The sequence below is a fragment of the Camellia sinensis genome, chromosome 5, assembly GCF_055761805.1.
Source record: "Camellia sinensis isolate YWXY chromosome 5, ASM5576180v1, whole genome shotgun sequence".
In the NCBI taxonomy this organism is placed as follows: domain Eukaryota; kingdom Viridiplantae; phylum Streptophyta; class Magnoliopsida; order Ericales; family Theaceae; genus Camellia; species Camellia sinensis.
The window spans coordinates 181,102,746-181,120,099 of record NC_138965.1 but is presented as its reverse complement, the minus strand read 5'-3'; the positions used below and the strand labels follow the sequence as shown (position 1 = coordinate 181,120,099).

The window sequence follows — 17,354 nt, the reverse complement described above, 5'->3', positions numbered from 1 at the left end:
TATGGCCAATTGATCAAAACCTCATTCTTTGGAAATCAAATTGCACTTCATTGAAATGGATGAGAAAACCGGACTCTACATTGAGTTTGACATGTTTTTATATATTTTTATGTTTATAAGAATAAATTTTTCTTTCATAAAATTAACCGTATCCCCTTTTAAGACAATATCCCTATATTTGCAAAGTATGGGTAGAGAGTTTACGATACAATCTGAAGTTGAATGACACATCCTCCGATTCCTCCATCTGCTTATCTTCTGGCTTTTACATCTTCAATGGATGATAGGATAAGTATAAAAGCATCCAAGTTATAATATTCATAATCAACTAATGCCATAGATTAGAAACTCAATGTCCAGAGCAACAGAGTTATTTTTCAGATCATCACAATTTTATTTGTCCAAATCTGAATTCAAAACTTCCCAACAAAAGTATCCCAATGAGATGACCAAGGCCACTTGAACTCAAATCATTTACGCTTCAAAACCAAAAATAGTTGGCTTCCATTCTTGAGGCTTGCTTCAAACTGGGAGAAAATCTCTGCAGATTTATTAAGAGTACGTTCAAACAATTCTTCAATGATCTTTTTGCCAAAGTGATTGGTGAACACTGCTTCAAAGCCAGCTCTAAGGTGCATTACTAGTGCCGGTATGTTAATTGATGGTCCATCAGTCTTTGCCGCGGGATTAGTTAACTCCATCCTCTCTATGCTGAAACACCCATTTTTTTCTACTAGCTGATTCATCTCATCGGGCGAAGGAGAATACAAAGGCAAGTTGAAGGAGTCCAGTTCATCTTCACTAATTGATCCCTACAACAAAGATTGACCATTGGTTACACTCTTATCTCACCAAGTAAATCAAAATGGGACACAAGCTTATTAAAGAAGTGAAGATTCATTATGAGATTTTGTTCACAAATATCCCTACCAAATTAGTACGACAGGTAGTTAGGAAAAAAAAAAAAAAACTCTTGAATTGATAATTATTGAATCTAAAAGTAAGATGAAAACTAATCTCCTCTCTTTGAATAATAGTTAAATTTGATCATTCTAAGTGATCCTAGGTTTTGTTGCTTCCACAAATTTCATATGAATAAAGCTCATGATGATGACTTACCGCTTTCACCATATCAACAAGACTTTGCTCAAGAGCGAGGAACAGGACACCGGCTGGGTGATGAGCATGATCGTGTATGTTTGGAAGAGCTGGCAAGGTCACTATCATCATCCCTCCCACTTCAATCTCATCAGCTCTGGCGTTAAAAAAGGTCTGCATGTCCTTGGCAAATTGAGTTGTATAAGCATTAATAACTTCTTTTGGGGCACTTGTGTAGTGAATTCTTCCCTTATTCCATGCAGGACAACTCTTGTCTAGTAGCTCTTCTGGCACCTTAGAGAGCCAATGGAGTGCAATAGAGGAATGTACAAAATGAAGAGAGGACTTTGGGAATAACCGACCATGGAATGAACCAGGCACTCCTGTAGCAAAGTATTGCCTATCGGGAGGGAGGGAAGAGAAAAGGCGGTTGAAATCATTGGAAGTATGATCGCTGAAAAATAGTTGAAATTCGGGCATCTCAGAAGTTACATTTTGGGAATGAAATTTCATTTCCATGGCTTCTAGTACATTTTGCATAGCAATGAAAGTGTTTGGCCCAACAGAACAACCCAAATCTGCAATTCGGATAGTGTTTGAACTAGGGGTGCAACTCGGGCGGGTTCGGTCGGGTTGGGGGTCTGTCCAAGCCCGACCCGAATTGTATTTGGCACTGCCCAAGCCCGCCCAAGCCCGACCATGAACCCGAACATTGTTGCCCAAGCCCGGCCCAAGCTTTGTATTTTGAACTCGGGTTGCCCGAATTGCCCGAATTGCCCAAATTGCCCGAGTTCAGAAACCTGTAGGTAGATCTAAGAGTAGACATAAAAGATGCTAATCTAATGGTAGAAAACTAACCAAAAAAAAATAAAAAATAAAAATTAAGACTAACTTATATATTACATAATTTATTAAATTATATATATATTATATATTATATATTATATAATTTATATAATATATTAAATTGAATTGAATTCGGGTTCGGGTTGCTCGGGTTGGCCATTGGTTCTGCCCAAGCCCGGCCCGAATTACAATTCGGGCATCAAAAATCTGCCCAAGCCCGTCCAGATTACAAGATATAGTTGCCCAAGTCCTAAAAAAACTCGGGCTGGGCTCGGGTTGCTCGGGTTGAGCCCGCCCGAGTTGCACCCCTAGTTTGAACTGAAACTGAGGCTTGTTATGTCAAACTTGTCAACAATTGCATCTTTGATCATTTCCTTTACAGAATCTGAAGCTGTTCTCTGCAAAAAAATAAACCAAATGTGTATGTTATTCATGTTTTTTGTTTATCATTACTATAATGAATGATTGGTGCATTTTAAGTTTGCTTTAGTTAAAAACATAAGATCTACTTGAAAATTAATCAATGGAGTCATATTTGCTGACCAACTTTGTTATCTTTTCATGACATCACTATGCGGAGATATGAATGAATGAAATTTCTAAGTATTGAAACAAAACCAAAAAAAAAAAAAAATCAACTGTCTCAAAAAAATAAATTCATGATACAACAAAACTTAAGGGGCAAGTGTATAATAGACAAAACCTTAAAAATGTTGTAAGGATCGAATTGGAACAAATCAAAAAGTTGAAGAACCAAATTGATGAAATTCAAGTACAAGTACTAATCTAAAACTTTGAAGAAATTAGGAGGACCATTGATGTAATTGGCCATTTTCTTTTCTAATATTAGTTCAAGACTATAATGAAATTTGGAGATCACTTCTCATCATAATGGGAGGAACTCCTACAAAAAAGTTTAGTGTTTTAGGAAGTCATGTGTCATTTTAATTGGTGTTGCAAGTTTTGGTTGAGATTCATACCAATCTTTGTTCTCACACAAAAAATTCATTAATATGAATCTAATTTGATAAATCTTCATGAAAAATTTTACATATATCAATTTTTATCAAACACAAGGCCTCTCCCAAACTCAAACCATCGTTAACAAGGGGGAGCTAAATAAACAAAGCATGATATATATATATATTTATATACATATATCAATATATTTTTAGAGAATCTTGTAATGAAATTTATTTCTTTAGAGCAATTACAATGGGATGTGAGAGGGAGATTTATGATCTGGAATTGGGCCGGACGGGTTTGGGCCGAACAAGGGTTGGGCCGAGGTAGTACGGCCCTTGTCTTGGAAGATCCTGCTCGGTTAATGCAAGGCGTGGTTTGACCGAGCTACATAGCTTCTTGGTATTGAAGCCTGTCAAATGGGTTGTCCGGCGCCAGGAAAGACAAGGTTGGACCGAGCTATATGTGTTTGCTCGACAGTAAGGCCCACGGCAAACAAGCGTAGCTGTCCCGAGCTCGGCAATGCTGGGATATGCCCGAGCTCGGTCGAAGCGGAGCGCGGCGCTTTGGCCAGCTATACAACACGGCCATCTACAGCCGAGATGATGCAGCCTGGCTGCCGAGCTCCCAGTAGAGTGGGCTGGCAGTCGGGTTAGGTGATGTTCAGCAAGATTTGTGCTGACAATTGGGATAGTAGCACCACGTGTCGAGAGACGAATGAGAGTGGATTTGGCATGCAGAAGGTCTATAAGTAAGTCTGCGCCCCCCATGCTGAGACAGATGAACATTTGGTGAGATTTACACTAAACACTCAATCCTCTCTCTCTCTCTCTATCCCTGTGTGTGTCTAACTTGATCGTCGGAGGGGTATTCCGGCCACACACTGCCGGGTAGCTCACCGCCGTTGTGCTCACAGGTTGATCGGACAGGCAGGAGCTTGGAAGAAAGGAGTACGGGCTTGCCGGAATATTTGCTCCCCGTACAATTGGCGCCGTCTGTGGGAAATTGACAGACAAAACCTTGTCTTCCAGGTTCGTCCGATCGCCGTCCATGGCGAACAACGAGGAGATTCCGCTGTCCGCCGTCGACGGAATTACCCCGGAGTCAGGCAGACGGAGAGAGGGGCATCCCACCATCGTTCCTCCGATGGCGGCCCTGGAGATTTCTCCAGGAGGACATTTCAGAGACGCGTGGGATAAGTGCGGAAGAAGTTATGGTCATTCACGGAGTCCAGACGGTCATCGGCGGCGGAGAGACTCACATGCTAGACGTCTGGAACACAAGTTAAGGGACCAAAACGCCGTCATCCGGCGTATGGTGGCGGAGATGGAGGAGCTGAAGCGGCATGTCAAAGGGAAGGGTGCAGTTGGAGAGGGAGACCACGGTAAGCGCACCCAACCCCGCCATTCAAGCAGTCAGAGTCAGCGGCACACTCCTTCCATTTCTATCACCAGAAGTTACAAGGTTGCAGATTCCGATGTGCACGAAGGGAAGTCTAGCGCACAAGACAGCACCTATCAACCCTTACGTCTGGCGACGACGTCAAGGTATTCTTATTCCGCTTGTTCTGAGGATTTGCGGGCAGTTTTGAAGGAACGGGCTCGCCGGCGGGAGGCTTAAAGGGTGCCGGCGTTCCAACGGCTATCCTATGGGGTTCACGCTAGCGAGGAGGTCGGAATGCCTTTACCCCGCCCAGCCGTGCCTCTCCTTGTGGATACAGACTTGGCGAGGCTGAGTGCCACCCCATTCTCCGTGGATATAGAGACCGCGCCGCTTCCGGCGGGCTTCCACTAGCCAAAGTTCACGCTCTATGACGGAAAAATCGACCCGTATATACATGTAAGTCATTTCCGACAGGTCATGGCCGGACATAGGCGGAATGATGCTCTTATGTGCTTGATCTTCTCGTCAAGTTTGGGCGAGCTGGGTTTGAAATGATTCGAGAGGTTGCCGGAGGGGAGCATTGAAAGGTGGCAGCAGTTGGCCGAAACCTTTGTGACGCGCTTCAAAACCAACACCAAAACACCGAAGGAAGTTGATCACCTCCTTAGTGTCAAGATGGAACCGAGCGACACATTGAAGGCATACAACTCTAGATATTAGGAGACCTTCAACGAGATTTTGGATTGCCTGGTCAACCTTGCAATCACACAATACAAGCGCGGTCTTCCGGTTGGACATAGACTGCGGGACTCGTTTACCATGCACCAGCCGACATCCATGGGCCAGCTAATGCAGCGCATCAATGAGCACATCCGAGTGGAAGATGATGCGTCAGCATCTACTGTGAAGGCAACTCCGGTAGCAACGAACAAGCGATCAGCTGGCAAAGTGCACGCCGTCGGCAGGAGTCCGGCCGATCCAGCAACCGCGCTGAGGAATCGGACCGTGGCAATAATAGCAAAAATCGGGGTAGGGGACGTCGGAAAGACCGGGATGACTACCCTAGGGATGACGTAGCCGATGAAAATAGAAGGTTGAGAGCCAGGACAGGTATCACCACGGTCTTTAAGATTCCAATCTATCGCATACTTAGTGAAATCCGTGACGAGGAATACGTCCGGTTTCCTGCTAAGTTAGGCGACGGAAAGAAGGGCTTCAACCCAAGGTACCGTTGCACGTTTCACCGGGAGCGAGGCCACCGGACAGAGGACTGTTTGCCTTTGAGGCAACACTTGGAAGAGCTAGTCGCAACCAGACACTTGGATCTTTACATTGATAGGGTGTGAAAGCCAATCAAGCTCTGGTTCACCCGCGGGGACCGGATGACCGAGATGCGCCTCCACAACGGGTGGTTAATGTCATCCACGGCATAGTGGAACCGGCGCGTGTATGCGAGCTCCGAGGTATGATCAAGAAAGCAGAACACATGAGGGAAGTTTTGTCGGTTCAGCCTGCGATCAAGAGGGGGAAGACCGAAGAGAAAGAAGTGATCAGTTTCTCTTCAAGAGACTTAGAGCACATCCAGACGCCGCACAACGATGCCCTGGTGGTTACACTCCGCGTCAAAGAATTTGATGTCAAACGGATCTTGATCGATCAGGGAAGTTCGGTCGAGATCATGTACTACGACGCTTTCAAATAGCTCAAGCTCCGGGATACAGATTTGGCCCCAGCAACTTCGCCACTGGTTGGTTTCAACTCACAACCGGAGTGGCCTTTGGGAAAGATTATCCTGCCGGTCAAAGCGGGATCCGTGGTCAAACAAGTGGAGTTCTGGGTGTTGCAGGTGCCATCTACTTATAATTTGATCTTAGGAAGGGGATGGCTTCACGCTATGCAAGCCGTAGCGTCGACCTATCATCAGGTAATGAGATTCCCCTTGGTTATGGGGGAAATTTGGGGCGATCAAGTCATGTCGAAGCAGTGCTTCGTGGCGGTCAACGGGAGTCGAGCTGCCAAAGGCTTCGTTCAAATGATTGAGAGACCGGAAGACCGGGAAGTCCTCGACGATGTGGGCACCAAGGCCGAGGACAAAGCTGTCGAGGAATTGGTGGAAGTGTGCATTGATACCGAGCATCCGGACAAGTTCTTTTTGCTCGGCTCAAGCCTTACAGCCCAAGAAAGAACCGACATGGTTGAGTTCTTGATGGCCAACATTGAAGTCTTCGCATGGACACCTTACGACATGCCCGGTATCGATCCGAGCTTTACATGCCATCATCTCAATGTCTTCCCCGGGGCAAAGCCGGTCATTCAACGCATAAGGAGATCGGCGCTACATCATGCCGAGGTAGTTACGGAGGAAGTGAAGAACTTGCTTGAGGCGCGAGCAATTCAGGAAGTGCACTACCCGCGATGGATTTCCAACACGGTCGTGGTGCCCAAGAAGAATGAGAAGTGGCGAGTTTGCGTTGACTACAAGACCGTCAACCGAGCTTGTCCGAAAGACAGCTTCCCTCTGCCTAGAATAGACCAGCTTGTGGATTTAACGGCTGGACATAACAGGCTTAGTTTCTTGGACGCCTACCGCGGCTACCATCAGATTGCCATGCATGGGCCCGACCGAGAGGTCATCTCGTTTACTACACCAAGGGGGCTCTTCTGCTATCGAGTCATGCCTTTTGGTTTGAAGAACGCCGGGGCAACTTTTCAAAGGATGGTGACCAAGATGTTCGCTCCTCTGCTAGGCCGGACAATGGAGGCCTATATTGATGATATGGTGGTTAAGAGTCGGCATCAAGCAGACCATTTGTTCGATTTGGCTGAGATGTTCGCCATTCTCAAAAAGCACAAGCTACGCTTGAATGCGTCTAAGTGCGCCTTTGGCGTGGGATCCGGAAAATTTTTGGGTTTCCTAGTCACGAACCGAGGTATCGAAGCAGACCCTACACAAATTCGAGTAGTGCAAGAGTTGAAGCAGCCTAGCTCGGCTAAGGATGTGCAGCATTTGGCCGGAATGGCCGCCGCGCTTGATCGATTTATAAGCCGGTCAGCAGATCGCTGCCACCCTTTCTTTCAAGCCTTGAAATCAAAGTTCTCATGGGATGAAGAGTGTGACCGGGCTTTGGCCGAGCTCAAGGAATATTTGTCTTCAGTGCCGCTGTTGGTCACACCGGAGCCCGGAGAAGAACTTTACCTCTATCTGGCCGTATCGCAGCATGCAGTAAGTGCAGTGCTTGTCCGGTCGGAAGGAATCAAATATCTACCCATCTTCTACGTCAGCAAAACCTTGCTACCGACAGAGTCGAGGTACTTGCCGCTGGAAAAACTCGCGTTAGCATTGATGATGGCTTCAAGGAAGTTGGCGCACTATTTCCATGCCCATACCATCATCGTCTTGATCGAGTTCCCTCTCAAAGCTTTGTTCGAACGGGCAGACTTCTCCGGTCGGATTCTTAAGTGGGCGGTCGAATTGGGACAATTTGATGTGAAGTTCTAGCCGCGCACAGCCATAAAAGCCCAGACTCTGGCCGACTTCTTTGCTGAATTCTCACCCGGAACTCATCCGGTATGCCGGTCAATATTGCCGAGGTAGATGAAGAGGTGAGTGCAAGCTCCACCAAAATATCGCAGCTTGGCGGCATTGGCGACGCGGAACTTGCGAGCCCCGCCGAAGCCCCTTCAGTTAGTACGATACTACAGCTCGGTGATGCGATGACGGAGTTGGCTACCACTGACCAACCCGCTTTGTTCGACACTACATCACCGAGGGGGGAAGAAATGGAACCGCTCAGCACAGAGCCTGCGGCTGGCATAATACCGCAACCTAGCGATTCGCCCACGGACTTAGGCATTGTGAATCAACTTGCTGAGTCCGACGCTGAATCACCAAGGGGGGCTGAAGTGGAACCACTCGTCACGGGAGCGGAAGCCGAACAGCCGAGCAACCGTGACCCCATCAACCTTTAAGCTTCTCAGAACCCCTCAGAGTGTTGGAAGCTCTTTGTCGGCGAAATGTGGAAACTTTTTATTGATGGCACCTCGAACCGTCACGGTGCCGGGTTGGGTATAGTTCTGATTTCGCCAGACGGACCGACTATAGAACATTCTATCACCATTGGCTTCTCAGCATCCAACAATGAGGCCGAGTACGAGGCTCTATTAGCCGGTCTCAAGAGCGCGCTTCAGATGCAAGCATCCGAACTCATGGTTTACAGTGATTCCCAGCTTGTGGTTAACCAAGTTTCCGGGGTTTACGAGGCAAAGGATGACAGAATGATGAAGTACCAAGCTCTGGTCAGAGACCACATTAAGCGATTTCAGGCGATCAGGGTCCAACAGATTGGCCGAGAAGAAAACAGCCGAGCAGATGAGTTGGCTGGCCTTGCTTCTATGGTCGACAGCGCCTCTCCCAACCCTCTTTTGATTGAATTCCTTCCAAGGCCCAGCATTGAGGAAACCGGGCAGACAGAAGTACTCTGCGCCGAGCTAGGTCCTTCTTGGATGGATCCCATAATCCTCTTTCTCAGAGAACGGACCCTTTCACCCGACAAGAAGGAAGCACATAAAGTGCGGGTGAAGTCTGAACGGTTTTGGCTATCTCAATCCGACGCTTTATACAAGAAGTCTTTCTCCGGTCCCTACCTGAAGTGTGTGCACCCGAGCAGTGTTGAAGCCTTCCTTTACGAAATTCACGAAGGCATCTGTGGCAATCATATAGGGGGCAGGTCCTTGGCCTACTGAGCTATTTCACAGGGTTATTGGTGGCCGTGCATGCAAGCCGACGCCCAGAAATATGTTCGCAAATGTGAGAAATGCCAGAAGTTTGCCCACCAGATACACCAGCCGGCCAGGGAACTTCTTCCCCTTACCAGCCCTTGGCCCTTCGCGATATGGGGGCTAGATATAGTGGGGCCGCTACCAACCGCACCAGCTAACCGGAAGTTCTTCATCGCGGCCACGGAATACTTCACCAAATGGGTTGAAGCGGAGCCCTTGGCAACAATCAAGGAGAAAGACGTGAAGCGGTTTGTCTGGCAGAATGTGGTCACGCAGTTTGGCGTCCCCAAAATTCTGATCTCTGATAACGACACTCAATTTGATGGCCTCCTGTTTAGGGGGTTCTGTAAAGATCTAAAGATCGAATTCTACAACTCTACTCCGGCTTACCCACAGTCCAATGGACAAGCCGAGGCGTCGAACAAGATCATACTTGATGGGTTGAAGAAACGGCTGGAAAAAGCCAAGGGAAAGTGGGCTGAGGAGCTCCCCAGCGTCCTTTGGGCATACCGGACAACCCCGCGACGATCTACCGGGGAAACTCCATTTGCTTTGGCTTATGGCATGGAGGCAGTCATACCTTTGGAAGTCGGCATGCCCACCCTCAGACGTGAAGGTTTTGAACTCGAGCTGAACGCCGAAGCCATTGCTCTTGAACTAGATCTAGTGGATGAGCGTCGGGAAAAGGCTCTCATCCATGTGGCTGCCTACCAACAAGAGCTCTCAAGGAAATATAATAAAACGGTGCACCCCAGACCGTTTAAAGTAGGCGATTGGGTCTTGAGGAAGGTCATGGGCAATACCCTGGTGTTAGGTGAAGGCAAACTAGGGGCAAATTGGGAATGACCCTACAAGATAACCGATCTGGCGGGCAAGGGGGCATATCACCTGGAGGACTTGGATGGTAGAAGAATACCCCGGCCATGGAATGCAGCCAACCTCAACCTGTATTATTTCTAGCTTTAGCTCTCTTTTTGTGTAAAGCTTTAGCTTTCTTTTTGTGCAAAGGAATTTTTTGCCTTACATGTAATATTCATTTGTGTCAAATATATAGAACTCATCTTTGCCTTAGCATTTTTTAATGCTGCTTTAAGTTTTGAGATTCTCAACCGAGATGATTTACTCCGGTTGAAAGAGTTGATGGTTTGGTCAACTTAGTTCTTCTTAACCGAGATGATTTACTCCGGTTGAAAGAGTTGATGGTTTGGTCAACTTAGTTATTCTCAACCGAGATGTTTATTCCGGTTGAAAGAGTTGATGGTTTGGTCAACTCAGTTATTCTCAACCGAGATGTTTATTCCGGTTGAAAGAGTTGATGGTTTGGTCAACTTAGTTCTTCTCAACCGAGAGGATTTACTCCGGTTGAAAGAGTTGATGGTTTGGTCAACTTAGTTATTCTCAACCGAGATGTTTATTCCGATTGAAAGAGTTGATGGTTTGGTCAACTCAGTCATTCTCAACCGAGATGTTTATTCCGGTTGAAAGAGTTGATGGTTTGCTCATCTCCGTTATTCTCAACCGAGATGTTTATTCCGGTTGAAAGAGTTGGTTTGTTCAACTCAGTTCTTCTCAACCGAGATGTTTACTCCGGTTGAAAGAATTGATGGTTTGCTCAATTTAGCTCTTCTCAACTGAGATGTTTACTCCGGTTAGATCAGTTAATTAAAGTGGTTTGCCCGCCGAGATATCTTGTTCGACTGAAGTTATGAGGCTTAAAAACCGCACAAACACTTGATGAAATTAAAGCTTTTTCATTGATGTAAAAGTAGTACAAAAGGAGGGGCAGAGAGCCCGGTTACATATGCAAAGCAAACAATGAAAGAAAAAGAGAACTATACTAGGGGGGAAAGATTGGAGAACTCGTCATCAGCTGTTTCCAGGTCGACCGTAGTTCGCTCTTGGACACCGGCCTCAGTATCTCTAGGCTGCTCCTGGCCGCTTCCCTCCTCGGCATTGACCTCGGTTTCTTTAGCAAGCTCTTCCTCGGCCTCAGCTTGCAACGCGTTGAAGACGTCGTTGGCATAAGGCACGAGGTAGACCGGTAGGAAGGCAACCGGGGGAGTGGCAAACACATCGGTGTCAGGACCTTGACCGAGATGTTCGCAGGCTGACTTCCAGCTCGCTTTGAAATAAATATCTTGAGTAGCGAAGACCTGCTTCTTATAGCTGTCCTCGGCTTTCTTGAAGCCGGCGTTGTTGGCATCCTCGCACTCCTTCTCCCTTGACTTCTTGAGCGGATCCAGCTCGGCCTGGAGCTCATCCCTTTTCTTTTCGGCTTCATCAAGCTGGCCGAGCAACCTATTGTTGTCTGCATTGGCAATTTGCAAAGAGGATTTTGCTCGGCTCAGCTCGGTTTGAAGGCTCTGCACTTGGCTGGCAGTGTCATTCGCCTTCTGCCGCAGTCGATGGATTCGCTCCATGACCAAGTGTTGTTTCTGGATGGCCTGCAAGAAGAAAGTTCAATCAGAGAAGAAACCAAACACTTGTAAAATTTTAGTAGAAGATTAAGATACGTACCCTGGTCATGGACTTCACGGCTGATTTCACCAACCGGGTGTCAGGGACGTGGTCGTTGCCCACCATGTCGCTCGACAGCAGGAGGGCTTTTGAAAGGTCGAAGGCGAGCAAGTGCTCCTTGTCGCCCTTGACGGAGGCACTAGCCGGGATGTCTTTACCCCGGTGCTTCAGCTGCGGGCGCCACAGAGGTGTTGGGTTGACAGTATCGGTGGGTTGCTCGGTGGTTAGCTCGGCAACCAGCTCGGCAATCGGATCTGTCCGAGGTCTTTTGCCAGCCTAGCGGGTCTCTTGTCCGACCTGTCCGGCGGCTGGAGACGGCAAAGCGACCACGGGGCCGCTGGATTACCGGGCGGCTTGAGAATGGATAGTGATGCTTGGTATCTCGGCTGAGGTTGCTGTGAGGAGGTTCTTGATACGGCTTCGTTTTGCCATCTCTTGTTCTTCGGTCAGCCGGATTAACGGCACGTCCAGTAGAGTTGGGTCTGGGGGAGACGTTGGAGCACGGAGAAAGTCTGTAACTTTGCTTCGGCGTGGAGCTGAGTATCTGTAGGTTGGTGTATAGCCGAGCAACTCGTTACAATCCCGGTGGCTGTAACGGAGCACGGTTCGGATGGCTTCAACGTTGGAATATTGGTAGTTGGATTGCAAGGCCTGAATTGCTGCAAAAGAAACATGAAAAATTGTTTAAATACAGAATGTTGAAGGTAAGGTATTAACCAAGCAAATTAGCGTGGCTTACATGTGGAACCGAAGTTCTTGCTGATGAACTAGCCCGGTACGTCGGCTGTTTCATAATTGCCAGACACCTAGAAGAAGTCGTCATCATGTAAGTCCTTGTCTGGGGTGCCAGTCATTATTTTTTCTTTGCCCGGTCTTATTTTTAAATAGTAGGCCAGGCCATCGCCGGTGTGCCCAAGTGTGTATTGTCGTAGTATCTCGGCTAAACCTAAGTTTGTTCCTAGTCGGTTGTTTAGCTCGTGCACGCCGTTGATTATTCGGTAAGTATTGGTCGAGACTTGGGTGGGTGCTAGCCCAGTGCGGCGTAGGAATTCGGTCATCAAAGGGTTGACCGGGAAGCGGAGGCCTCCTTCAACTACTGACAGCACGGTGAAGGGGCATTGGTCAAGCCTGCCCCAGGGGGTTGTTTCAATCTCGGCGAGCTCTAAATGGACGTGTGCCGGGATACCGTACTCTTCTCTAAAGGCCGCCAAGGCAGCAGGTGTGTTCACAAGGAAGCAGAATTTCCCCATGTGTGGCCGACTAATTTAGCTCGGCTGGGGCGGTTTGGCATGGGCTGGGAATTAATGGCTGCTCGGTCCTTGAGAGCCTTGGAATTGGTCTTTGGTCCCCTTGGACTCTGCAGGAAAACGGAGGGTAATTGTAAGTGGGAGCGCGGTCGCGCAAAACGAGCTGGACTTGAGCTCGGTCATGGATTGTGCCAAACCACCTCGATCGTAAAAGCTATCTAAGGAGCTCGGTCGCTCAAGCGAACCAGAGAATGGCCCGCTCGAGCGGCCAAGTCCTTCTGCTACCCCGGTTTCTACGAAGGTTGAGGCAAACAAGCTATTTGTTCGGTCGGAGTGATTTTTCGGATCAAAAGAAGACCTGGAGCCCGGTCCGCCCCAGATCTTCAATGTTCATCAGAGAAAGTGAAGAACACCATGAACAGTTAAGGGTTTGGGACGATTTTGGGTACCTATGTCTTAAAAACTGCATGTTTAGTGCCCTAATGTGTGAAATTTTAAGTGAAATAACAGCAAAGGAGGAGTTGGGGGACATACCTTTGAAGGGTAGTGGCTGCTTCTTTGAACACAAGCTGAGGAATGGCAAGGGAGGAATGACACAAGCTCTGGGTCGTCGAAGAGAAATGAGAAGCAAGAGGAATGAAGTGAAGGAAGCTAGGCATGCAGATAAGGAAGAAAAAACTGCCAAAAAATTAAATGCCAACAGACGGCTGAGTTGGCCGCTCGAGGACTAATGGAAGATTGACACGTGTCCCCATTAATGGCAGCGTCAGAGTTGAACAGACAGGAAGGTTAGATGAGGCGACGACCGAGCAAGTCAAGAGATAGTATGTTGAAGACAGGCATGTCAGCTAGCCCGGTCATCGACTGGTGAACCGGTCAGAATGGGTAATCCCAGTCACGCTTGCGCGGACGGAATTAAGGGGCAATTGAGAGGGAGATTTATGATATGGAATTGGGCCGGACGGGTTTGGGCCGAACAAGGGTTGGGCCGAGGTAGTATGGCCCTGTCTTGGAAGATCCTGCTCGGTTAATGCAAGGCGTGGTTTGACCGAGCTACATAGCTTCTTGGTATCAAACTTGTCAAATGGGTTGTCCGGCGCCAGGAAAGACAAGGTTGGACCGAACTACATGTGTTTGCTCGGCAGTAAGGCCCACGGCAAACAAGCGTAGCTGTCCCGAGCTCAGCAATGCCGGGATATGCCCGAGCTCGGTCGAAACGGAGCGCGGCGCTCTGGCCAGCTATACAACACGGCCATCTACAGCCGAGATGATGCAGCCCGGCTGCCGAGCTCCTAGTAGAGTGGGCTGGCAATCGGGTTAGGTGATGTTCAACAAGATTTGTGCTGACAATTGGGATAGTAGCACCACGTGTCGAGAGACGAATGAGAGTGGATTTGGCGCGCAGAAGGTATATAAGTAAGTCTGCGCCCCCCATGCTGAGACAGATGAACATTTGGTGAGATTTACAGTAAACACTCAATCCTCTCTCTCTCTCTCTATCCCTGTGTGTGTCTAACTTGATCGTCGGAGGGGTATTCCGGCCACACACCGCCGGGTAGCTCACCGCCGTTGTGCTCGCAGGTCGATCGGACAGGCAGGAGCTTGGAAGAAAGGAGTACGGGCTTGCCGGAATATTTGCTCCCCGTACAGGATGGTTAAAATTATTTATTAAAACGTGTTATATGACAAAAAGTAATAAAAGTGAGATTTAAAAATGTATGTTAAGGTGTGTTAAAAGTTTATTAATTTTAAAGAATAAACGCTGATACAATAGATGTGTTGAGTGATATATAAATAACAACAATGCTCCCTACACCCAGTGGGGGTGGCGCCCCCAGTGACGTGGCGCGCCCCCACTGGTCGAAAATCAAAAAAAAAAAAAAAAAAAAAAAAACTGTTTTTTCCTTCCAACCCCCGGGTGACACCTCACTGGGTGTCACCCCCAGCTGGGGGTAGGAAGCTTTTTCCTATAAATAAAAAGATAATAATAAAAAAGGTAAACATTGATAGCTTTTTCTTAGTCTCTCACTTTCTCTCTCCTCTCTTCTCTCTCTTTCTCTTATCAACTGTGCAGTCACTGCAGTTGGTGGATTCCACCACCACTTTACTCTCTCTCTCTCTCCTCTCTCTCCGTTGATGGCTAGAACCACTGTTAACTGCGGCGAGCAAAATAACATCGGACACTATTATTTGAGTTTAGCTAACTCCTTAACAGCTCTATTGGAGTTGAAAATAACATCTTTCACTAGTTAAAATTTATTGATGGACACTAACATATACACTAAGGGTGTGTTTGATTGGACGGACTGGAAAATGGGGGATTAGAATCCATCGGACTTGAATCCTGGGACTGTGAATCCCCCGGACTATTTGGTCGGATTGGATATGTATCCTGTGTTTGTTTTTTCATAGGATTAGATGTCTGGATAGGACTATTTTCAGTGAATCCAACGTTTGGTTGGACGGACTGGATAGGATAAATGAACAAAAGACTATTTTACCCTTTTTCAATTGTTTACTATATAATAGCAATATTAAACATATCTTTAATATTTTAATTATTTTTAGTAAACATTAAACATACTAATGGTTAAATTTTGTTTAAAGATATTTAAACATACTAATATTGATAAAAAATTTGACTGGTATAGATTATTTTTATTTAAACAAATAAAAATTTATTGTTGAAATTAAACATACTAATGGTTAAATGTTTAAATTTTTATTTAAACAATTAACATTGAAATTATTTTGATGTACAGATTATGTTTAAACAATTAACAATTAACAATTAAATAAATGTTGATGTATAGATTATGTTTAAACAATTAACAAATGTTGATGTAATTAACAATTAACAAATGTAGATGTAATCAAATGTTGACGTATTAAAACATAATTTAATATATGTTAAATAAATATACATGTTGATATACAAATGTTGAAATAATTTAATAAACATGTTGATGTACAAATGTTTAAATGTTTAAATAAAACATAATTTAAATAAATGGAATTATTTATTGTTGAAATTAAACATTTAATTGTTTAAATAAAACATCTATTAAAACATCTATTAAATTTAAACAATGAAATTAAATAAAACATAAACAAAATTTTAAAATAAAACATCAATAAAATATCTATAAAAAATTATTTTAAAAAATTAAATAAATAAAACATTAATAAAAAGTTAAATAAAATTATTTTATTTTTATATTAAGACATTTAAATTTTATTGAATTTTATTAAATATAATACATAATTAAATAGTAGAGGGTCAAAATGGTCATTTTCGCATATAATCCAAACAGTGATTAGTCCCCCACTTTCTGTCCCACCCCCCCAGGACAGGATAGTCCCCCATATGGGGGACATGGAGTCCGACCGGACATGGAGTCCGCCGGACTAAAAAAAAATCAAACGACGGATAAGGTGCACTATTTGGATTACAATCCAAATAGTGGATAGTCCCCCCTCCTAATCCCCCAATCAAACACACCCTAAGAGCTCTAGTGTGATTGTCCTTACATCTTTGGTTGGGCGAAAATTTTCACAATAATGATTTGATTATTATTATTCAACCAAAGAGATATATATAAAATAAAATAAGTACATGATATTGAGAATTTTTGGAGTAGCTGTTGGCGCCATCTCCGCCATTCATTGGAAACTCAAGGTTGCTACTCATCTTTCTCTCTCTTTCTCAGTTTAGGTTCGTTGGGTTGGGAGTCTTTTGCTATATATGTCAATGTTCCACCGTCTTAAAATAATAGTTTTTTTTTTTTTTAAGAAATTTGAACTTTTTTTAGTAGTATTTAAAAATATTTTTTTTTAAAAATTATTTTTTGATAGTATATTTTTTTGAGAATATTAATTATCATAATTATATTTTTTGTGTTGTTAACGAATTTAAAAAAAGAGTAAAATAAAAAATTCATATTATTTTAATCCTTAATTTTTGAAAAATGACAAATATTTTGGGACGAATGAAGTATATTTATGAATAATATAACAAATTCAGACATAAGAATTCAAAAGTCATCCGGTATTTTATATCAATGGCTCCAATTCATTTTTTGTGGATCTCACACTATACTAGTTCAATTTTCACCCTACATCACTCTATTTAGAAAAATTTAAGTAAGGGGTTGTTTGGAGTGTCCTAAATAAATGTATTTTTTATTTTTTTAGATTAAAAAATTAAATAAAAAAATATAAATATTTAGATTAATTTTTTGATTTTTTATAAAAAAATGTATAATAAAATATTATAATAAATATCAAAAGAGTAATGTTTGAGGGCCCGAAAATGGTGGCTCGAATTTGGCTCAAAACCCAAAACGACGTCGTTTTGGGTTTTGTTTTTTTGTTTTTTTTTTTTTTTTTCTCTTCTTCTTCCTCCGTCTGATACGCAGTGAGGGAAGAGAGAAAGAGAAAGAGAAAGAGAGGGAGAGGGAGAGAAAGAGAGGGAGAGGGAGAGGGAGAGGCCGTCGCCGTCGTCGTCGCCGATCGCCGGTC

At 44.9% G+C, this 17,354-nt stretch overlaps 1 protein-coding gene across 1 annotated transcript; it reads right to left on the bottom strand.

The window, feature by feature from the left end:
• Nucleotides 1-293: 293 nt before the first annotated feature.
• On the bottom strand, nucleotides 294-16,573 carry LOC114272832 (loganic acid O-methyltransferase). Its single transcript, XM_082870581.1, has 4 exons — nucleotides 16,450-16,573; nucleotides 2,265-2,342; nucleotides 1,120-1,701; nucleotides 294-812 (listed from the first exon to the last, which is right to left on the bottom strand). Exons 1-4 carry the CDS (start codon nucleotides 16,522-16,524, stop codon nucleotides 471-473), a joined length of 1,077 nt encoding a protein of 358 aa, XP_082726707.1. The 5' UTR covers nucleotides 16,525-16,573; the 3' UTR covers nucleotides 294-470.
• Between the last annotated feature and the right edge of the window lie 781 nt (nucleotides 16,574-17,354).

Coding starts and splice junctions, on each gene's coding strand:
- LOC114272832 (XM_082870581.1), bottom strand. CDS start 16,524: ATGAGTAGCAACCTTGAGTTTCCAATGAATGGCGGAGATGGCGCCAAC. Junction 2,343..16,449: donor CCAAAAATTCTCAATATCAT/GTACTTATTTTA, acceptor ATTTTTTTGCAG/AGAACAGCTTCAGATTCTGT. Junction 1,702..2,264: donor ACATAACAAGCCTCAGTTTC/AGTTCAAACTAG, acceptor AGTTGCACCCCT/AGTTCAAACACTATCCGAAT.